The 24,067-nt window shown below is 43.7% G+C and overlaps 1 protein-coding gene across 1 annotated transcript in view; it reads left to right on the forward strand.

Moving 5' to 3' along the window:
• Positions 1-1,653: 1,653 nt before the first annotated feature.
• Positions 1,654-24,067, forward strand: part of MED13L (mediator complex subunit 13L) — a 196,234-nt gene continuing 173,820 nt past the window's right edge. The window contains exon 1 of the mRNA XM_058157983.1: positions 1,654-2,030. Within this exon, the coding sequence (XP_058013966.1) occupies positions 1,971-2,030 (60 nt within the window). The 5' untranslated portion in view covers positions 1,654-1,970. The remainder of the gene's footprint in view (positions 2,031-24,067) is intronic.

Raw genomic sequence — 24,067 nt, forward strand, 5'->3', positions numbered from 1 at the left:
TTCTCTATTCTGTTCTATTCTATTTTCTATTTTATTCTATTCCCCATTTTGTTTTCTATATTTGCTTCTATTCTATTTTCTGTTCTAATTATTCCATATTCTATTTTCTATTCTATTCTATTCTATTCTATTCTATTCTATTCTATTCTCTATTCTATTCTATTTACTATTCTATTCTATTCTATTTCCAATCTATTCTATTCTCTATTCTATTCTGTTCTGTTCTATTCTATTTTTTATTTATTTTCTATATTCTATTCTATTCTATTCTATTCTATTCTATTCTATTCTATTCTATTCTATTCTAATTCTTTCCATTGTTTAATAGCAAATGAAAAATACAGATTATTTTCAGACGAATGCATTTACTGATTACAGATTTATCCTTTGGCTGGCTTGAGTTTTTCTCACAGGATATAATACACTTTTATCCTGGAAGCAACATTTTCCATTGTTAATTTTTAATAATAAGATTCATCAGTACATATAAAACCCAAATCGCTGCCCAAAGAGGTGATCAGGATGGCTTTTATTTTTATTTTTTTAAAAATCCCACCTTAAACATTTTTATTAGATTGTAAAATAAAATACAAGGACGGCTTTTATTAATCTAAACAATAACTCCCTCCTTTGTAAAAAAAAATAACAAAAAAACCCAGGAAACTGACCTTTTGTTAACCATTTCAGGGAGTTTTGCAAAAAAAGATAAGAAAAAACTAATACAAGCTACACTAGGAGGGACAAAAAAAAAATATTCAGAAGCGACAGAAAAAAAAAATAGGAGAGAAATATTTTTTTTAAAAAAAACAACAACCTAAAAGACATTATTAAATAAATCCACATTAAGCTGAGGAGAAAGACGCCAACCCCTCAGCTGTCAATCAGCCAAAAAAAGAAGAAGAAAAAAGGGGTGGGCGTGGCCTCGGAAAGCCGCGCATTCCGTTACTGCGAGGTAACTTTGCCTCGCTTTGCTCCGCCCTCTTGCCCGCCTCTTGGCTCCACAGCGCCCCCTTCGGCAACTCGGCCCCACGGCGCCTGCGCCGAGCGGCGTCCCCCGCCGCCGTCCGCGCCTCTCCTTCCTTCTTCCCTCTCTCTCTCTCCCCCCCCACAACGCCCCACTCCGCCGTCCTCCTCCTTTTGCGTCCAGCCGGGACGCCTCTCCCACGTGACCCGCGGCGGGCCAATGGCGAGGCGCGCTGCTCCTGGCGGCCGCCATTGCTGTCAGAGCCCCCGAGCCCTGCCAGCCTTCTGTGTTATGTCTATGAGGGGTGCGAGGCGGCGCTGAGGGGGAGCCCAGCCAGGGAGAAGGAACGGCGGCGGCGGCGGCGGCCGCGCTCCATCCGTTAGCCGGGCGGGCAGGGAGAGGAGGACGCCGCCGCCGCCTCCTCCTTCCTCCTCCGCCAGAGAAGGAGGAGCGGCTGCCTGCCCCCGCCCGCCCTGAAGGGACCCACCCGGCGGCGGCGGCGGCAACAGCAGCAGCAGCAGCAACAGCCACAGCGGCGGCTCCCCTGAGGCGCGCGCGCACCTTTTCGTTTGTCGTCGCCGCCCGCCTCGTTTCCCACCACTAACCCCCCCCTCCCTCCCTTTTTCATTTTTTTGGCCCGACGCGGGCGGGCGGGCGGGCGGGAAGGAAGGAAAGAAGGAAGGAAGGCGGAAGCGGCAGCCCCGCCCGCGCCGAGTGGCGGCCGCCGCTGCCGCCACCGCCGCCCTTTCTCTCTCCGTCTCGGCTGCCGATTGGGCATCGAAGGAGGAGGGGGAGGCGGCGAGGAGGCTGCTCTCTTTTGGGAAGGAAGGAAGGAAAGGAAAGGAGAGAAAAAAAAAAAAAGAGGGCGGGCGGGCGCCTCCGCCGCTGCCGCCGGGCCCGCCCCCCTCGGCGCCTGTGCGGCTGCTGCTGCTGCTGCCCCGCTCCTGCTCCGCCCGGCCCGGCCAGACATGCCCCGCTCTGGAGGCCGGGCTCGCCGAGGAGGACCATGACTGCGGCGGCGAACGGGGCGAGCCTGGAGGACTGTCACTCCAACCTCTTCTCCCTGGTGAGTCAAGGCTGGGGGAGGGGGGAGAGGAGGGGGAGGAAGGGAGAGGCCCATCAAGGGTGGGGGCAGCAACTTTCTCGCGGCCTTGAAAGGCCCCGTGTGTGTGTGTGTGTGTGTGTGTGTGTGTATGGGGGGGGGAGGCTTGGCACCTTCCTTCCCTCCCTCCCTCTGGCCCCACCCCTCTCCTTCCCTCCCTCCCTCCTTTCTCTGCGGGGTGGGCAGGGGTCTCGGATGGGAGGGGGGGTTTAGGGGGATGGGAGACAAGAGAGAGAGAGATAAACGGGGCCCTGCTTTTGCGGGGCGGGAGGGGTTGACTAGGACCCCCCCCCTCCTGGAAGGGGGAGGGGTCCTCTCTTGCTGGCGGGGGGGAGGAAAGCCCCCACCCCGTCCTCCCCCCTCCCCAAGGTGGCCCGGGGTAACTTTCCCCGCGTGGCTAAGTAAGGGTGGGGAGGGGGGGGGTATGGATAGGGGCGTGTCTGCCTCCCTAGGGAGACCCCCCCCCGGCCCTTGTGGGGACTGGGAGGGGGCTGTTTTTCTTGGGGGTTGTCTCTGCGCCAGGAAGGCAAAGGGAGAGGGGGAAGGTGAAGGGAGGTGGGGCCTGGCGTGGTGGTGGTTGGTTGGTTGGTTTCTTTTTGGGAGAGGGTTGTGAAGAGGGCAAGGGTAAATGGGGAGGGAGGAGGGTCGCTTGGGTCTTGGCCCCGTGGTGTTGGGGGAGGAGGAAATGCAGGGTGGGGGGCTGAGCTTCAGAGGAAGGGAGATCGGAGACGGGGAGTGGGGAGAAGAAGAAGAAGAAGAAGAACAAAGGGATGGGGGGAAAAGAGTGAGGGGGGGATGCCCTGGTGCGAGCCCCTCCTCTTCCTCTCCCCCCTCCCCCCACCTGGAAAGAAGTTGCCGGTCTGCATACCGCCAGAGAGGCTTTCACGGTCGGGGATCCGTCGCTGCTTCTCTCGCTTTGGTGGTCCTAGAGATAGCGGCTTGAAAGGGAAGCCTTGCGAAGGAAAGGTCTCTGCCCCCTCGCTTTTTTCCTTTCCTTTCTTTTTTTTTTTTTAAAGCGGAAAGGTGGTCGTTACAACGTGTGTGTGTGTGTGTGTGTGTGTGTGTGTGCTAGTGGCTGGGCTATATTGTGGTGCCTATCCGTTGAGCCTGATGAATTGTGTGTGTGTGTATATATGTATGTGTATATATATGTATGTGTATATATATATATGCGTATATGTATATATATATATGTATGTGTATATCTGTGTATTTATCTATACACACATACATACGTATATGTGTGTGTGTATATATATATATACATATACACACACATATACATACACATAAATACGTATGTGTGTGTGTGAATATATATATATGTATGTATGTATGTATGTATGTATGTATAACACGTTCTTATGATTTATATTGATTTATTGACCATCATTTGTGTTGTAAATGTTGTACCTTGATGAACGTATCTTTTCTTTTATGTACGCTGAGAGCATATGCACCAAGACAAATTCCTTGTGTGTCCAATCACACTTGGCCAATAAAAAATTCTATTCTATTCTATTCTTTTTAATAGGACCCGGAGAAGGTCATGATGTTTAAAAATGAGCTCGCTCGCTAATCTTTTTTTTTTTTTTTTGCTGTGTCTGTAATGATTGATGGGCTGCAGTGGTTTGTGTGTAGATCCTGCGCTCCGACGTTGGGGGGTGGGTGTTAAAAAAAAACCCCACCACTGAGCTACAAACAAAAGCAAGGAAAAATGGAGTGAATTTGGCCAAGATCAATACTTAACTTTAGTGGGGGGGGGGGGGAAGGGTTTAGGCAGCGTGGATTTGGTAGAAAAATCTGACAGGGGCGTAATGTTGTTGGAAGCTGTATAAATGGTCCTTAGCTCTTAAAAAAAAAACCCACAAAAAAACCCGGGGTGTGTTGAATTAAGTCCAAGAAGAGTTGAAGACACCTGGGTAAATTGGATGTCTGGGAGATGCAATATAATTTATCTCTTATCATCAGTGCCAATATGTCAGTGAAAAAGCGTAACATCCCTCATCCCCTCCAAAAAAAAGCCTTTATGTTGGGTTAAACAGAAGCAGTTTTGTAATATGTTTGGAATTACAGTTCAGTGCATATCACATAGGTGGACTTATTTGATGTTAGTTTTAAATTTAGTTTATATATATTTAGGTGTGTTTGTATATATATATATATGTGTATGCGTATGTACACACACACACACACACACATATATTTGTTTTCGTTGGTGTTCTCAGGTATAGGTATGTAGGTCTTGGCATATTTGGGTCATATATATATATATGGAATGTAAGAATGTCCAATTAACCATGAAAGTGTTTTGACTTCAAGCAGCTCTTTCTTGAGGCACCCTGATGTATAATTTGTATTTTAATTCCGATCTTGCAACATGACATTACAAAAGGCTGTGGCATTAGGATTGTTGTCATAGTCTCTGAATTAAGTTTTAGCCTCTTGCTACAGAAATAACCATAGATCTAGACCACAAGTCAATTGGAATTACCCAGAAGGAAATCCAGTTGGCCTCAGTGGGCTGTACTTTTAAGAAGGGATGTCTTCAGAATTGTGGCTGATGGCTCATTTTGTTTCCTTCCCCCGCCCCTATTACATAAATCAGTCTCCCTTTTCTTAACCTTGGTGATTTTTTTTTTAAAAAAAATTTATTGCACAGATATTGAGCATATGGAAACAAAGAACAATCATCCTGCAGTCGTTTTTTTCTACAACTAAGCATATGGTTTCTGCCACCATAGGGAAAATTCACTAATGGACTCTTCACTGCAGCAGAAAACATCAAAACTTTTTATATATCCTTCTGATATTAATTGCATGACATCAGTGTGCAAGTGACTGCTTTTGTACTAGGAATCGGTGGTTTCTAATAATAACTCTGTTTCAAGATAACCCCAAACCACTGATTGAGGAATATGAAGCTGTCAATTAAACCAATCCTTAGTACAAATATCAGATGCATGTTTACTAACTTCCCTACCGCCCCCACCCCTCGAAAATGATACCAACAAATTTAGCTTTAAGCTAAACTGTTTAAAAACAGTTATAGATACTCCCAATTTTATCATTAGAACAGAATATTTGTAGTTCAGGATTGACCTGTGCAGGGCCTTTAGTGGTTTTTTTGTAGATGTTTCATTACTAAACTAGGCAACACCAACAGTGTATCAAGACTTTGAAATAACAAACATGGTTGCTAAACAAAATTGGAAATACTGCGGAGGGTTTCCGTAGGAAATGTACTTTTTTGCTTGAAAAGTTTTTGCATAGATGAGATGGCAATTTCTTTTGTTTCCTCCAAACAATTTCCATGGAAAACAGTGGTGTTCAGAAGTAAACAGAACGGTGATATTAAGAAGTAAGCAAAATGCTGCGCTTCCTTGTTTTGTCAGTACAAATATTTTGAATGCTTTTGTTTCTAAAATAGTAACCGAATTCCCCTATGCAATAATGGTACCTTATTATTATTGTTGACATGTTTTGAATGCGATGTGTGCGCCGTTTGCATGAAAGATACGGTTTTAAGGATATGCTGGGATTCTCAAAATCCCTATAGGATCAGCATGCATTCATCTTAATTTTTATATATTTATGATCAGTAGAGATTGGAAGAATTTCCGTTGCCTCACCAGATTGCTGTTGCTGGTTTTTTAAATTTATTTCTTTCAAAAAACACTAGCTTTTAGGATAATGTTTATGGTGTGGTTGTGTCTCAACTAGAGTGCAGATAGGTTTATGTTTTATTCTGGCTAATTGAATAATAGGGGGCAAAACCAACACCATCGTGTGACAGTTCAATAGGCTAACACATTTACTCTGGCATACTTTGATGAAGTGCACTGTAGTAGGTTTATATTATGGCATAGTTGAGAGTATAGAAGTTAGATCATATAGAAATAAAATATAGAAGTTATAGGCCGAGTTAGTTACAATAGACAGAGCAGTCTTGCATTGATAAGCTGAGGAATGTTATTGGAGCACACATTAATGCCCTTGTGGTGTTGTGTATGGCATCGTCTGCTTCCTTGTCCAGGAACTTCTGCAATCTTAATTACTAAGTAACTTATGGTTCAATCAGAGTACAGCTGGAAGGGACCTTGGAGGTCTAGTCCAATTCCCTACACAACCAGGAGACCCTATATCCATGGTGGCGAACCACAGGTGGCACGCATAGCTATATTGGTGGGCACATGAGCTCAGCTCCGGTGGCACCGGAAGTTGGTAAATGGGCTGTTTTCAGCCTCTGGAGGGTCTCGGGGGGGGGGGAAGGCCGTTTTCACCCTCCCCAGATTTCTAGAAAGGCTCTGGAGGCTGGGGGCAGCAAAAAATGGGCCTTCTGGTCCCAGTGGAAGTTGGCAGATAGGCCATTTTTGGCCTCCGGAGGGCTGGGGAAGGCTGTTTTCACCCTCCCCAGACTCCTAGAAAGGCTCTGGAGCCTGGTGAGAGAGGAAAAACCAGCCTACTGGGCTATCGCGTGCCAGGAGAGGGGGGAGTGGGGGGGGGTAGCACGCACATACGCGGAGGCGGGGCACATAGAATTATGGTTGTGGGCACATGCACGTGTGACCACCACCCCCCCGGCATACGATGGCAAAAAGGTTAGCCATCACTGCCTTATATCATTTCGGATAGTTGGGCTGTCCAGTGTTTTCTTAAAAGCCTCCAGCGATGAAGCACCCACAACTCCTGGAGGCCAGCTGTTCCACAGGTCAATTGTCCTCACTGTTAGGAAGTTTCTTCTTGATTCCAGGCTGCTTCCCTCCTTGATTAGTTTCCATCCATTGTTTCTTGTCCTGCCCTCCGATGCTCTGGAGAATAATTTGACCCCCTCTTTCTTTGTGGCAGCTCCTCAAATACTGGAATACTTGTCATCGTGTGTCCCTCTCCCCCCCCCCCCCCATAGTCCTTCTTTTCTCTAGACTGGCCATACCCAATTCCTGCAAGCGTTCTTTATATGTTTTTGTTTCCAGGCCTTTAATCATCTTAATTGCTCTTCTTTGAACTCCCCCCCCCGCAATCTCAACATTTTTTTTTTTTGATAACGTGGTGACCCAAAAGTGGGCCTCTGCTGGCTCAGCAGTCTCTGTCTGTCTGTTATTAACACAGCCGCTTGCAATTACTGCAAGCTCAAGTCCCACCAGGCCCAAGGTTTATTTATTTATTTATTTATTTATTCGCATTTTTATACCGCCCTATCTCCCAAGGGACTCAGGGCGGTTTACAGCCTGATAAAAAAACCTACATATAGATACAGAATAAAACATCAATTAAAAAACTTATTAAATAAGGCCGAATATTTAAAATAGCAATAAAAGTAATAAAACCCCAGTTAAAACCAAATTCAAAATTTAAAATTCTAGTCCAGTCCTGCGCAAATAAACAGATGTGTCTTAAGCTCGCGGCGAAAGGTTTGAAGGTCCGGAAGTTGGCGAAGTCCTGGGGGAAGTTCGTTCCAGAGGGTGGGAGCCCCCACAGAAAAGGCCCTTCCCCTGGGTGTCGCCAGTTGGCACTGCCTGGCCAACGGCACCCTGAGGAGTCCTTCCCTGTGAGAGCGCACGGGTCGGTGGGAGGCAATCGGTGGCAGCAGACGGTCCCGTAAGTAAGGTTGACTCAGCCTTCCATCCTTTATAAGGTAGGTAAAATGAGGACCCAGATTGTTGGTGGGCAATAAAAAGTTGACTTTGTATATAATATACAAATGGATGAAGACTATTGCTTAACACAGTGTAAGCTGCCCTGAGTCTTCGGAGAAGGGCGGGGTATAAATGCAAATAAAAAAAAAGAAAACTGGATGCGGTATTCCAGGTGTAGTCTTGCTAAGGACTGAATAAAGTTGAAGAATGGATGGTTTCAACTGTTCTAATTCTGTGCATGCTGATCGCCATGCTGGCTTGCCTGCTTTTTAGAGGACACTTGTTCTTCTGCCTTGAATTTCAGTGTTATACCTACGACAAGATTTTAAGCAGACATCCATCACTGTTAAATCTTGGTGTTGTAACTATGGAACTCTGTAGGTTTCACCTTTTCCACAACACGTGCAAAAGGCCTGTCATTTATTCTGATAGGCTTAAGATGTACTGGAACTGAAGATGTGTATTAAATGTTTAAACCTCTGTGAAATGTTTTGGTTTGGTGCTTTAGCTGCAGTAATGATCTGGTTTTTTTTTAAAAAAAAAAATTAGTGCCTGACATTTGTGCTCTGGAGTTCTGTCTAAATGTTTGAGATGCTTTTATAGTTATATAAATTATATCCTTTCTGTCTTTCTTATTAATGTATTGAATTAGTTTTGCTGTTTTTAATCTTTTAAGCAGTGTTGCCATCTGTCAGCGGACTTTGAGATGGATTAGAAATGATTTTTCCCCCCCTAATGAAATAATTAGAAAAATAAAAAGAAAACCATCATCTAGGCATTAACCTTGATGTTTAGGCTGTTCCTTCTATTATCTTGAGCTTAGACTGTTGAGTGGCTAATACCAGGCCAAAGAAATAGGAATGTGGCAGGCAAAATGCACGAATTAGAATTCCAGAACAGTAAGAGTTGGAAGGGATCTTAGAGGTCTTCTAATCAACCCCACTTGCTCAATCCTTATACAGTTCCAGACAAATAGCCTGTCTTAAAAACCTCCAGTGATAGAGCAGCCACAACTTCTGGAGGCCAGCTGTTCCGCCGGTTAATTTTTCTCACTGACGGGAAATTTCTCCTTAATTCTAGAAATGAATGAAGAAGGAAGCTTTACTGCCCAATCTTTGGAAGAGCTTAGAGGGACATAGGGAGGTATAAAGTGAAGAGCGATGTTTTTGCAAGACAATTTTCCTAAAATAAAGGGGAACGTTACATTCTTCCCCCTTGCTTTGTCTTTCGAGTTTTTGCCCCGTTTTTTAATTCCAAACATGGCTCCTTTCAAAAAATGACTTGCACACCAGTATAAGAGAGGTGAATAAATAATTGACAGATTCTTTGCCATAAACTCTTCTTTTTAACCCCTGCCAGTTTGCCAGTATTGCAGACAGAAGTGAGATTAAATGGTGCGTATCGGTCTGATTTCATGTGCAGGTGGTCCTCGACCTTACGACCACAATTGAGGCATGTTTTCTGTCGCCAAACGAGACAGTTGTTAGGTGGATTTTGCCCCGTTTGACAGCCTCTCTTTCCACAGTTAAGTGAATCGCTGCAGTTGTTAGTAACAGAGTGAATCCAATTTCCCCATTAACTTTGCTTCTCAGAAGGTCGCAAAAGATGGATCGCATGACCCCGGGACACCACAACTGTCATAACTATGAGTCAGTTGCCAAGTGCCTGAATTCTGATCACGCGACCAGGGGGATGCTATAATGCAGGGGTCTCCAACCTTGGTCCCTTTAAGACTTGTGGACTTCAACTCCTAGATCCTTTAGTTCCAGTGGAACTATGTACTGAATCTGCACTACTATTAATCGTCTCATAGTTCCCATCACCAATCTCTTTCCACTTATGACTGTATGACTATAACTTGTTGCTGGCAATCCTTATGATTTATATTGATATATTGACCATCAATTGTATTGTAAATGTTGTACCTTGATGAACATATCTTTTCTTTTATGTACACTGAGAGCATATGCACCAAGACAAAATTCCTTGTGTGTCCAATCACACTTGGCCAATAAAATTCTATCCTATTCTATTCTATTCTGTTCTGTTCTGTTCTGTTCTATTCTATTCTATTCTATTCTATTCTATTCTATTCTATTCTATTCTATTCTATTCTATTCTATTCTATTCTATTCTATTCTATTCTATTCTATTCTATTCTATTCTATTCTTTGCTGGCTGAGGAACTCTGGGAGTTGAAGTCCACAAGTCTTAAAGGGACCAAGGTTGGAGACCCCTGCTATATAATGTGAAAAATGCCATGGTAAAAAAAGCCATACAAAGCGCCATCGTAACTTTGAACGTTCGCTAAACGAACTACCTGTAATGTCTTTTTACATAGGTATTCCCGCTGAAAGAATTAGGTTTTGCCTTTGATCACACTGAAATCTATCCAGGGTTTTTGTCCACCCCCCCCCCCAAAAAAAAATGCTGCTCAGAAAGTGGAAGAGAACGCTTAAGTCCATGATGGCGAACCTGTGGCATGCGAGCTGTCGCCCCAGCTCAGTTCCGTCTCCCGCCGGCCAGCTGGTTTTCGGGTCTCTGCTGTACCTGTGCAGGGGGGGGTGCATGAGGGAGATGGGCGTGCATGTACGGGGGTGGGTCACACGGGAGGTGTCGCCCGCGTATATGGGGGGAGGGGGGCGGGCGGTACGCACGGGGTGTGTGTGTGTTGTGCCCTCATTGTATTATGGGTATTTGCGCGCGCGCTTTTGGCACTCGACACCAGAAAGGTTAGCCATCACTGGCTTAAATCCTTCCCTCCCCTTTGACTTGATGGGACAGAAGCCAATGATTGCTTCCGGCCTTCAATCAAATAAGAAGGTGAAACATGAGTTTGTAGGCCGTTCCCCTTTTCTGTCGATCTCGAAATGCATGCGGTCCGTTTCCATTTTCATTTAGCAGGGTTGTTGGCTTACAAGAAGCAACCTTAGAGAAACGTCTTGCCCACATAAACCTGATATAATACCCAATGCACGCTTAAAACCTGCGGTAGGATCTCATAGCTTGGTCGGCGAAACCAATCAGTGCATTGTTTTCAAGTTAGGGTGTTTTTTTTGGGTTGTTCCCCCTCCTCTTGAGAGATACACGTAAATTTGGCCTCCTCCGAGTCATTTTCTTCGAATATTATTCATTGTTGGTGGTGACTCATTTCCTGTAGATACTAACTGCTTGGCTGTTCTGTTTCATCCTGGCTTCATTCAGAAGTCAAGGAGCTTTAATTCATGCTTTTTAAAAGTTGAACCAGGCCAAGAAAAACAAACTTCTTATCTGTACCCCCCTCACCTTGTCTTGTTCTCCCTGTCGCTTCTGACAGTATTAAATTCTTTCTCGCACACATGAATAAGAAAATCCTAAGCTAGCAGGGTTTGTAAGCCTGTGCGATACTATCAGCCAGCGCAAGTATCATGTTTCTAGTGTCAAATTTGTTTGGTTCCTGCATTCTTGATCCGGGCTGACCTTTGAAAACATACTTTCCTACAACATTAGTAAGCTGAATAAACAAGAACAGTCATTCTCTAAAGCTAATGGCTTTGGACAAATGTTTCAATTTCCAGATTTTCTTTTCTTTCTTTTTTTCCATGAAGAACGCGTGGTGGAAGAGAAGAAGAGTCATTGGCTGGTCGGTTTTTTTTATGGCTTTCTTGGACTGAAGTTGTATCCCCCCCCCTACCCCCCCCCCCGGCCAGGAATTCCATAACTGGTATGCGAAACCCGCTCTGGATAAATTTCTTAGTTTTTTAAGATGCTTCGAAAGACGTTGCTGTTTTTAACAGCGGTAGACAAAAATGCCAATTGGCTGTCTAGAAACCTCTCACTTGGGTACAAGTCATGTTAAGAATTTGTTGGAAGGAATTCTGCTTTATGGATGAACTGGACAAATAATAGATACGCTGCGCTGATCTTGGGCGTTTTTCACAGTAGGCTTTGCGTTATTAAAAGACTAAATGGTGGTAAAAGGTATTTGTTTTAAGGTATTGACTGTTACTCTAATCCTCTTGTACGTATGCATCTCAATAAGCAATTATTTAGGTTTAATTCTGTCAGTGTCCTCTTCGTTTCTCTATCGGTCACAAAGTTCGTTTTTTCGAAGCACCCCTAGCTAGAGATAAATCTTTATGTGCTGAAGGCCTTGACTTAACCAATAGAAATCGAAATAAGTATTTCCCTGGAAAAGTTGTTTTGAACAAAACCTGGTGCTTGGATTCACACATTACATTGAATAGAATAGAATAGAATTTTTATTGGCCAAGTGTGATTGGACACACAAGGAATTTGTCTTGGTGCACATGCTCTCAGTGTACATAAAAGAAAAAATACCTTCATCAAGGTACAACACTTACAACGCTTAATGATAGACATAGGGTACAAATTTAACACTTAATGATGCAACACCTAATGATAGTCATAGGGTACAAATAAGCAATCAATTGAAAGCTATAATGTGGTTCTCTTCCCCCCCCCCCCCGGCTTAGCACTTATATGAATCTTAGACTGTCATATTTGTAAGCAGTATTGGGGTGGGTTTTTTTGTTTGTTTATTTATTTATTTATTTATTTATTTATTAGATTTCTAGACCGTCCTTCTCCCGAAGGACTCAGGGCGGTGTACAGCCTTATTAAAACACATAGGAACACAATAAATTTAAAATATATTTAAAATGAAATATTTAACCGGCCAATTTAAAACTAAAACGGTCAAACGACCGATATAAAACCCTAAACTATAAAATTATAAATAAATTAATACAGTTTAAAATTCAATTAAAACTAAGTTAAACTAAAATATCAAATTAAAATAACATTTAGGCTAGCCCCGCCTGATTGAATAGCAGAGTCTTCAGTTCCCGCTTGAAGGTACGGAGGTCGGGAAGTTGGCGAAGTCGTTTTTTGTTTTGCCTTTTCATTCTGCATAAATCAGTCATTGAAACATAACAGGATATAAGAATTGGATTGGCAGGATAGCTCAATAAGTGAAATGCCCAGATCATGGGCGAACCGGTAGTGGCGACCTGTGGGTGGGCCCGAGCGCAATCCTGTCCTACGTTGGTGTGTTTTTGACCCCGCACACATGTGTGGACGACGCGCGTGTGTGAATCGCCATGTTTTGTGATGTTGCAGGCATGCGCTGACGACGCACGCTCACATTTTTAGCGTTGGGCGAACTGGTTGCTACAGTACGTAGTACATCTGGCCCAGATGTAGAAAGACTTACAAATGACCCCGCAAAAAAGATTCCCGGCTGTGAACTACCCCATCAGCCATGGACAATCCTGAGTAGGGTTTGTACCTCACACAGCGTCTGCCTGGACTCTGAGTATAGACGGGGCGTAGTATCTTCCCCTCACTGGGATTGCGCGGGTCTCACATCAAAACTGTAGCTCACATTGTGACCAGTTGTAAGCTGAGGGGATATACTGGTCCGGGATCTGATTTTTTTTTTTACCGTGTTAATGATAGTGCAGTTCAGTGGTTAGGTGGCCTAGACCAGGGGTCTTCAACCTTGGCAACTTTAAGCCTGGTGGACTTCAACTCCCAGAACTCCCCAGCCAGCTTTGCACCAGGCTTAAAGTTGCCATGGTTGGAGACCACTGGCCTAGCCATTGATACATAGATCGTTTTAATATGTATATTTTGTTGTGTTTTACTAAACTAGGTGAAATACACGTAGTCCTCGATTTACAGCAGTTCACTTAGTGACCGTTTGAGGTAACAACAGCACTGAAAAAAGTGACTCGTCACTGTTTTTCCCACACTTACGACCGTTGCCCCATCCCCATGGTCATGTGATTTACATTCAGAGGCTTGGCAACTGACTCCCGTTTATGACGGTTGCAGTGTCCCGGGGTCACCTGATCTCCTTTTGCGACCTTCTGACAAGCAAAGCAAATGTGGTAAGAAAAGTCGTAAAACGGGTTTCAAAACTCGCTTAGCAAAATTCTCACTTAGCAACAGAAATTTTGGGCTCAATTGTGGTTGTAAGTTGAGGCCTGCCTGTCTATATTGTATACGCCAAATGCTAAATAAATCAATAAATTTAAATAAGTTTGTTTGGCACACAATACTGTACCTACTAGGGACGCGGTGGCTCAGTGGCTAAGACAATCGAAAGGTCGGCAGTTCAGCGGTTCGAATCCCTACTGCCGCCTAATGGGGTGAGCTCCCGTGACTCATCCCAGCGTCTGCCAACCTAGCAGTTCGAAAGCAGGTAAAAAAAAATACAAGTAGAAAAATAGGGATCACCTTTGGTGGGACGGTAACAGCATTCTGTCCGCCTTCGGCGTTGAGTCATGCCAACCATGTGACCACGGAGACGTCTTCGGACAGCGCTGGCTCTTCGGCTTTGAAATGGAGATGAGCACTGCCCCCTAGAGTCGGGAACGACTAGCACATATGTGTGGGGGGAACCTTTACCCTGACTGTACCTACTGTAAATACACAGGTGGAAGAAAATTTCAGACTGAAAAAGGCCAGACTGACTGCTTTGGTCTACTGCCCGGAAGAATTCCCCTTTGTGCATCCAGCCTTTTGTTTGCCGATTGTGTGAATTCTTACTGCTAAAGTCCATTTCTTTGGAATCAAAACCACCAGTCTTGATTAATGTGTCTTAAACAAAGGGAGACCACAGTCTTAACCGCTTAAAAAGGAGGAACCGGATCCCACCGAATGCGCCAAGCGGCCCTGAAATCCTGAGTGAGCCCACATAACGATTTGCCATCATAATATTGACAATTCAAGGAGTATCTGTCTCTCTCTCTCTCTCTATATATATATATAAAAGCACATTGCAGTGCTAACTGTAGTCCTTTAAAAAAAAGAAAGAGAGAGCATTTTTCTCTCTCTCTCTCTCCTCCCCTTCCTTCCATTCAGCTCAGCTCAGCCATGATGTCACTCAGTGGCTTTTCTGCTTAGACAGCAATTGTCCCTCAGGAAAGCAAGTGCACATTTTATTTTAGCTATAAATTGGGGGTGGGTGGGTGGATCTCGGCGGGCTTTAAAAAAAGAAACAACCCCTTATTTGCTGATCGCACATCTGATAGATTTTTTCAGGTTTTTTTAGCGCGGGCTCCCACAGGACGTGGCCTTCATTCCTTTTCTTCTTCCTCCTCCTCCTCCTCCTCCTCTTCCTTTTAAACGCAAGCCTCCTGATGTTCTTCATCTCAGCTTCTCCCTTTGTGGTGGCAGCAACAGCAGTAGCAGCAGCGCTGTAGAGAATTTGCAGAAGAGGGCATTGTCTAGAAAACAAGATCTCCATCTAAAGGGCCCCGGGGTTGTTTTTTTTTTGTGTGTGTGTGTGTTCGCCTCGTTTGAAGTGGCAGATTATCCTTTGAAACGATAACCCCCCCCCCCACTTACAATTCGCGCCTAGCCCGAAAACAGGGTTCTAGCAAGAGGCTAGACATCTCTCTCTTTTAGTTATGTCATTAAAGCTCTGCTGCTTCCCAAAAATCAATTTCTGACTGCTGTAACGTCGGTGGGGCTTTCGAAGCGAGAGCCCCATTTCTGGATTCTGGCTGCTCGAACAAATGCTATTTATTTAAAGGCTTTGTTAGAAATATAAGTGTCATTCTAAGAGGCAGCTTTTCCTCGGCTTGGTATCTTTTCCCAGATACTTGCTTATTTATTTATTTATTTATTTATTTAAAAAAAAAAACACCGCTCAGCTGGTATAGTCAGCATAATTGGTAAGGCCACTTAGATATATTTTTATAGATTTAATCTCAAAGCACATGGCGGCACCCAGACACACGATGGTTCACGGAGAATTCCCTAAGCAGCTACACCTGCTGGGGTGGTTTGTTTTCCCATTTGGTGACTTCACAGCTTGGCTAAACACTTTTTCTTGGTTTACAATTTTACTTCTTGTGTTATTAGGTTGTATCTTAGTATGGATTGTGTTTTGTTTCGCTTTTAAGTTTTATCACCTTTCTCTCCCCCCCCCCCACCCCACATGACTGCATTCATGCAGATCTCCGTCCGTGATTTTCCATTGTCTTTTTCTGGATGGGTTTTGAGTTCCTGGTTTATTCAGCTACCCTAGAATTCCCATCCAAATGCATACCAGAGGTGATTCAGCTTAGCAGCCAAGATCAACCCTTGGTCACCTGTGGGTTGCCACCTGCATTGGTAGCATTTAAAGGTCAGGAACCAATATAACTAGTCCTCCGTTTAGCTTCCACAGTTGGGATGGGCAACTTGGTCATGTGGTAGAATAGAATAACAGAGTTGGAAGGGACCTTGGAGGTCTTCTAGTCCAACCCCCTGCTTAGGCAGGAAACCCTACACCACTTCAGACAAATGGTTATAGAATAGAATAGAATAGAATTTATTGGCCAAGTGAGATTGGACACACAAGGAATTTGTTTTGGTGCATATGCTCTCAGTGTACATAAAAGAAAAAAAAAGAAAAAAAACACCTTCATCAAAGGTACAACATTTACAACACAAATGATGGTCATAGGTTGCAATTTAACCCTTAGTGATAGCAACAAAAAGTTACAGTCATACAGTCATAAGTGGAAAGAAATTGGTGATGAAAACGATGAGAAGATTAATAGTAGATTAGTAAATAGTTTGACATTGTTGAGGGAATTATTTGTTTAGCAAGAGTGATGGCCTTCGAGAAAAAACTGTTGTTGTGTCTAGTTGTTCTGGTGTGCAGTGCTCTATAGTGTCGTTTTGAGGGTAGGCGTTGAAACAGTTTATGTCCAGGATGTGAGGGATCTGTAAATATTTTCACAGCCCTCTTCTTGATTCGTGTAGTATACAAGTCTTCAATGGAAGGCAGGTTGGTAGCAATTATTTTTTCTGCAGTTCTAATTATCCTCTGAAGTCTGTGTCTTTCTTGTTGGGTTGCAGAACCAAACCAGACAGTTATAGAGGTGCAGATGACAGACTCAATAATTCCTCTGTAGAACTGGATCAGTAGCTCCTTGGGCAGTTTGAGCTTTCTGAGTTGGCGCAGAAAGAACATTCTTTGTTGTCCTTTTTTGATGATGTTTTTGATGCTAACTGTCCATTTTAGATCTCGTGATATGATAGAACCTAGAAATTTGAAGGTTTCTACTGTTGATACTGTGTTGTCAAGTATTGTGAGTTTTTAATTATCCAATCTCTTCTTAAAAATTTCCAGTGTTTGAGAATTCCCAACTTCTGGAGGCAAGCCTTTCCACTGATTAATTGTTCTCAATGTCAGGAAATTTCTCCTTAGTTCTAAGCTGCTTCTATCCTTGGTTAGTTTCCATCCATTGCTTTTTGTCCTGCTCTCAGGTGCTTTGGAGAATAGCTTGACTCCTCCTTCTTTGTGGCAACCCCTGAGATATTGGAAGACTGCTATCATGTCTCCCCTGGTCCTTCTTTTCATTAAACTAGACATACCCAGTTCCTGCAACCGTTCTTTATAAGTTTGAACCTCCAGTGGCCCTTATCATCTTTGTTGCTCTTCTCCAGTCATTAAGTGGAATGGCCACTGTGCTCATCATTTTTGGCTTTTCTTGGCTTTACGGACCTGCAAAGGTCGTAAGCGCGAGGATTGGTTGTGAAGCTACACTTTTCACCTCCGTTGCAACTGCGAACCGTTGCTGTATGAGGCCATCGCTTAAAACGAGGACTATCTGTGTTGCTAGTATTTTTTTTCCCTTCCTCTTACCTTGTATTATAATCAAAAAATTGAAAGAAAGTGGTGATGTTGAATTCTCAGGAGATCTTAGCCCAGTCGCAGGCCTTCCCTGTGTGCAAAACCAGGGTGAGGAAGCGGGAGGCAATTTCATATATGAAAAGCTGCTTTGATGTCAGACTTAATTGTGGATTAGGCTGGCTAATTGCGTGCCAAACTGGAAAATCTAGGCGTAATTTGGAACGGTTGTACATTTTTTCTGCTGAAATTGTGGCAGGGCAGTTTTCAGACTGAGCTAGCTTTGGATTGTATAAGAAGAAGAGGTAGTACGGTAAGCTTCATTTTAGAGTCTGTTAATGCATTTATTTTAAGGGCGCAAAGTCACGTGAAAGCATATATAACACCTCTTTATTTTGAAGAATGTCCCTGAGATTGAGGAGAGCGATGAATTTTGGTTTATAGAATAGAACAGAATAGATTTTTTTTTTTTATTGGCCAAGTGTGATTGGACACACAAGGAATTTGTCTTGGTGCGTATGCTCTCAGTGTACATAAAATAAAAGATACCTTCATCATGGTACAACATTTACAACACAAATGATGGTCAATACATCAATATAAATCATAAGGATTGCCAGCAACAAAGTTACAGTCATACAGTCGTAAGTGGAAGGAGATGGGTGGTGGGAACAATGAGAAGATTAATAGTAGTGCAGGCTTAGTGAATAGTTTGACGGTGTTGAGGGAATTATTTGTGTAGCAGAGTGATGGCCTTGGGAAAAAACTGTTCTTGTGTCTTGTTGTTCTGGTGTGCAGTGCTCTATAGCGTCGTTTTGAGAGTAGGAGTTGAAACAGTTTATGTCCAGGATGTGAGAGGTCTGTAAATATTTTCATGGCCCTCTTCTTGATTTGTGCAGTATACAGGTCCTCAATGGAAGGCAGGTTGGTAGCAATTATTTTTTCTGCAGTTCTAATGATCCTCTGAAGTCTGTGTCTGTCTTGTTGGGTTGCAGAACCGAACCAGACAGTTATAGAGGTGCAAATGACAGACTCAATAATTCCTCTGCTTCCTGAAATAACAGAACGGAACAGAATAAGATAGAATGGAATAGGATAGGATAGGATAAGATAGAATAGAATAGAATGGAATGGAATGGAATTATATAGGGCAGTGATGGTGAGCATTTTCCGGACCGAGTGCGCCTGCAAATCTGTGTGTGTGAATGCGTGAGAGTGCCCAAACCCACAAAATGTAATGCGTGCGTGGCTCCCGCACATGAATCCTGTCCCCCATATATGTGCCCCGCCCATGTGTGCTCCACCCCCTGCACATGCGGGTGCGCCCCCGCATGTGTGCGCACACCCCCTCCCCATATGCACCCTGCATACGCAGGTGCCACCCACATGCCCCGCCCCCCTGCGCATGCACGGCACACCCGAAGACCAGCTGGCTGGCGGGAGGCGCACGCACATGCGCAGCGGAGCTGAACTGGGGTGACGGCTCGCGTGCCATCTGTGGCACGCATGCCATAGGTTTGCCATCACGGATGTAGGGGTTTACAGAAATTTCTGGGTCTACACCATGAAGGTGTGAAGCACTCAGCGTTGCTCAGAGGTTCAGCTCGGCTGCGTCAAGTCACTCGGAAGTCTTCAGTTACAGGTGTTTTCTACACACAGGGGACACCTTTGAAAGAGCAAATGTGTAGTAGATCTGAGGGCTGCAGAGCAGCTGTGCCGGTGTTGTACTGCAAATCAACACCAGTCCTGAGTGAAATCTTACTCATTGGCTTGGCCCTTGACAGCCCATTTGTGAGTCATTTGGCGACAGCACTCACAATACGCTCTCCAGATTCCAAATACAGGTAGTCATTGTATACTGGTACGTATACATTCAAACTAGACTGTGATATTTTCTCTTGTGTCATACGTGTGTGTATGTGGGTATATGCATAATGGTTATCCTTTGAGAGCCTGAATGCAATGAAATTTCATTTTAATGTATGCTGATTAGAGTACATTTAAAATGACAATAAAGTTTCATTTCCTATTCTATTCTATTCCATTCCATTCCATCCCCCTCCCGCTCCCCCTCCCCCTCCCCTCCCCTCCCCTCCCCTCCCTATTCTATTCTATTCCATTCCATTCCATTCCATCCCTCTCCCTCTCCCTCTCCCTCTCCCTCTCCCTCTCCCCTCCCCTCCCCCCTCCTCTATTCTATTCCATTCTATTCCATTCCATTCCATTCCATTCCATTCCATTCCATTCCATTCCATTCCATTCCATTCCATTCCCCTCCCCCATTCCCTATTCTATTCTATTCCATTCCCATTCCCTATTCTATTCTATTCTATTCTATTCTATTCTATTCTATTCTATTCTATTCTATTCTATTCTATTCTATTCTATTCTATTCCTATTATTCCTATTCCATTCATGACCAGTCAGAGTTACAACGGCAATTAAAACTGATTTATTACCGTTCTGCGCACTTGCGACCGTTGCAGCGTCCCCATGGTCCCGTGATCAAAATTCAGATGCTTGGCAACTGGGTCCTATATCTAATGGCGGTTGCCGTGTCATGGGGTCACGTGGCCCCCTTTTGCGACCCTCTTGACAAGCAGAGTCAACGGGGCATCCAGATCCACTTAAGAACCACTTGACTTAACAAATGCAATGATTCAGTTAACAACTGGGGCAAGAAAAGTTCGTGAAAGGGGGCCCCCGTCACTTAACTAAACATTTCGCCTTGCAGCAGCAATTTGGCGCTCAATGGTGGTTGTAAGTCAAGAACTATCTGTACATCCACTGGCTTAAAACGGTTGCCCTTATTATAAATAAAAACCGTTTTAGGGTAGCCTTTGTAGCGAATGTGTGGAAAGCTGCGAGCGCAGCCAGCCTAGCTGTGATCAGCGAATTGACTAACGTTTTAAGTAAGCTAATACCTTATAACATATGGTGACCATTTAGGTTATAGCACCAAACAGATTCATCCACATGTTTAAACAGCCAACTCTCTATGTTGGGGCACTTGGGAAGCTGGAAAGAAATTGGCCTGTTATGATGAGTGATGCAATTCTTACTAGGTTTTCAGCTGAAAGGAAAATAAATAATGTTCGTTAGGCCTGATTCTCCCAGAGATATAGGTTGTATTCTCAGCCTCTTGCTGTGATAGTGAGTGTTTACATCGAGATCTGGCTGCCTTAAGATGTTTCCGGACAGGAAGAAAGAAATTATAATCAAACCATTAATAGCACATGTCTTCTCTGTGCCCCAAATAGAAGGTCTGTGTTCGATTCTCGATGTATGGAATTTCAGTAGGCCCAGCAGTCCATTAAAACAGAGTAGAGTAGAGTAGAGTAGAGTAGAATAGTATAGAATTCTTTATTGGCCAAGTGTGATTGGACACACAAGGAATTTGTCTTTGGTGTATATGCTCTCAGTGTACATAAAAGAAAAGTTACGTTCATCAAGAATTCTAAGGTACAACACTTAATGATAGTCATTGGGTACAAATAAGCAATCAGGAAACAATATCAATATAAATCATAAGGATACAAACAACCAAGTTACAGTCATACAGTCATAAGCGGGAGGAGATAGTTGATGGGAAAGATGGGAAGATTAATAGTAGTGCAGACTTAGTGAATAGTTTGACAGTGTTGAGGGAATTAATTGTTTAGCAGAGTGATGGCGTTCGGGGAAAAAACTGTTCTTGTGTTTAGTTCTGGTGTGCAGTGCTCTGTAGCATCGTTTTGAGGGTAGGAGTTGAAACAGTTGATGTCCAGGATGTGAGGGGTGTGTGAATCTTTTCACAGCCCTCTTACAGGACTGATTAGTCTGCATTATATATGCACGCTTTTCATGATCCAAGGTTTACTGGTACATGTTAGTTAACTAGGATGATGGGAGACAACCTTCTGATATCTTTCATATTCAGAATTCCTCATAAGTATAAACTGCCAGGAAACTGGCAGCCCAGGTTTGAGACCCGAGCACCATGCGAGGGGTGAGCTCCCGTCCTCGCCCCAGCTCCTTCCGACCTAGCAGTTCGAAAGTATGCAAATGCAAATAGATAAACAGGTACCACTTCGAAGGGGGAAGGTCATAACGGTCTGTGACATCATGCTGGCTACATGACCACGGAGATGTCTTTGCGTAGCGCTCGCTCAATGGCCTTGAAATGGAGATGAGCACCATGCCCCCTATAGCAGGGGTATCAAACTTGCGGCCCGGGGGCCAGATGCGTCACGTGCTGGCCACGCCCACCCCCATTTTAGTGAAGGGGGGAAAAGACGCGATACCTCATGTGACACCACGAGTTTGACAGCCCTGCCCTATAGTCCACAAAGATTAGTGGAGTCAAATCTGCAGGGGTTCCTTAAGCATAAAAAGATAATCTGAAAGTTGCTTTGACATGTGGATCTTTACAAAATGTTGGATAACCATCTGTCTGAGATGGTGTAGGGTTTCCTGCCTGGGCAGGGGGTTGGACTAGAAGACCTCCAAGATCCCTTCCAACTCTGTTGTTATATATTATATTATATATTTATTTAAGTGCTGAACACCGAAATGGTCCCTTCTAGTTTACAATGATTTTTTAAATACTTTCCCCAACAAAAGTGTCCCTCAGATATTTTAGATCAGGGGTCTCCAACCTGGGCAACTTTAAGCCTGGAGCTTTGCTGGCTGGGGAATTCTGGGAGTTGAAGTCCTCCAGGCTTAAAGTTGCCCAGGTTGGGGTCCCTTGTTTTAGATGACAACCTCCGTAAACCCCAGCTAGCAAAACTTAACGTTCAAATATTGAAAAAATGTTGGTCTTAGGGCCACGTAGTTGTCAAAATGGAGCAAACTGGAATTAGATTTTAAGAAAAAGATTTAAGATTTAAAAGAATACCTTCGTTAAGAAATTTGCTTTTCCCATCCCCCCACCCCCCGGATGATTTTTAAAAAATTTTTATTGGGCCTATTTGTCATTTAATTCAAGAAACGGCTTACTGTAGGTTGGGCTCATTTAATATGCCACAACTCAGAAATTAATTTTTTCCCCAGACAAATTTGTATTGGGCTTGCTACCTCATATCAAGAAATCATTCTTATTTATGAATTTTAATTCTCCAAATCTGCATACGAATACAGCGGTGGTGAAGAAGAAATACATTCTTCTGTGATTTTAGACAATGCTTTTTTTTTTCCCCTCCCCACTGCAGCAAACATATTTTAGAAAAGGCATTGAGAGAGAGAGGGAGTGTGTGTGTGTGTGTGTATGTGTGAGTCTCTGGTGCCTCCTGTGAATGGTTAAATCTGCCGCTTGATTAATTGGAAGCACACTTTTAATCAATTAAAATGTTTTAAATCAATTCATCTAGCTAATGAATGGAACTGATCTGGCTGGCATAGGTTTCCTATTTAAGTTGAAATGGATGGGATGAAGTGCTTTTTCAGCTATTTGTGGGGCTGGGGCATTTTACAAAAGGAAGTATTTATACATATGTTGGGGTTTTATTTTCAGTGACATCTTCAGATCCACTCAGAAGGATCAAATAGCAAGGTCAGGTGCTGGCTGACCTTTGTGGTAAACCATTTTCTTCCACTACGAATTCCGTTTGCCTCAAGCGAAGCTTGCCGCCTCTTAGATTTCTTGGAAATAATACAAAGTATTTCTCCATTTCCACTTACGGGTTTGTGGTTCTGGTTCCTCAAATTCCCAGTCCAATCTGTGGTCCTGAGATTCCCCCCCCCCCATCCAATAACAAAATAATTTCAAACTTGGTTTGCTTTCTTGGTGATCAGCTGAAGGTTGCTTAGATATTGGGGACTGATACTCACATCACGATACTGTATTATTTTACACACTTTGAAAAGAAGCAATCTTTTCATTTGGCCAAGCAACATAATCAGGAATAATATTAACACTGAACTCATTGACAGATTTTATGGGTTCCGATTTCACATTTATAGTTCTGAAGGCGTTTTCAATACAGTCAGTATTTAAAGTTGCTTGCCAATGAGATGGGCGGCATTATAAATTTAATGAACAAGGAAATAATTTTTTCCTCACTGTAAAGGGTAAGAAAGGAAAAGACCTTTTCATGTTTGTATTTTGCCTGGAATTGTGAGTAATTCCAGTCGTTTTTGTCTCCCCTTATCCAGCTGTCTTCTTTCTCATAGCTGTAGGACTTCTCTAAGTGAATAGTGACCCAGTGGTCATGTCTGAAAGCTACTTGGATCTTCTCTATCTCCGTGGATTTGCTCGAATGTGTGTGCATGTGCGCGCGCTGGAGCACTGGAAACACAAAGACCAGCTGGCCGGCAAGCGCATGCTGGTTTTTTGGCCGTTTTCAGGCTGTTTTTTGGGCCCTTTTCTGGTTGTTTTCAAGCTGTTTTGGGGGCTGTTTTCAGGCCATTTTCGGGCAATTTTTGGAGCCAAAAACGGACCAAAAATGGCCCCAAAATGGCCTGTTTTTTGGCTGTTTTCAGGCTGTTTTTTGGGCCCTTTTCTGATTGTTTTCAAGCTGTTTTCTGGTAGTTTTCAAGCTGTTTGGGGGGCTGTTTTCAGGCCATTTTCTGATAGTTTTCAAGCTGTTTCCAGCCCCTTTTTTGGTTGTTTCCAATCTGTTTGGGGGGCTGTTTACAGGCCGTTTTCGGGCAATTTTTGGAGCCAAAAACGGACCAAAAATGGCCCCAAAATGGCCTGTTTTTTGGCTGTTTTCAGGCTGTTTTTTGGGCCCTTTTCTGATTGTTTTCAAGCT

Source organism: Ahaetulla prasina, chromosome 15 (assembly GCF_028640845.1).
Source record: "Ahaetulla prasina isolate Xishuangbanna chromosome 15, ASM2864084v1, whole genome shotgun sequence".
NCBI lineage: Eukaryota > Metazoa > Chordata > Lepidosauria > Squamata > Colubridae > Ahaetulla > Ahaetulla prasina.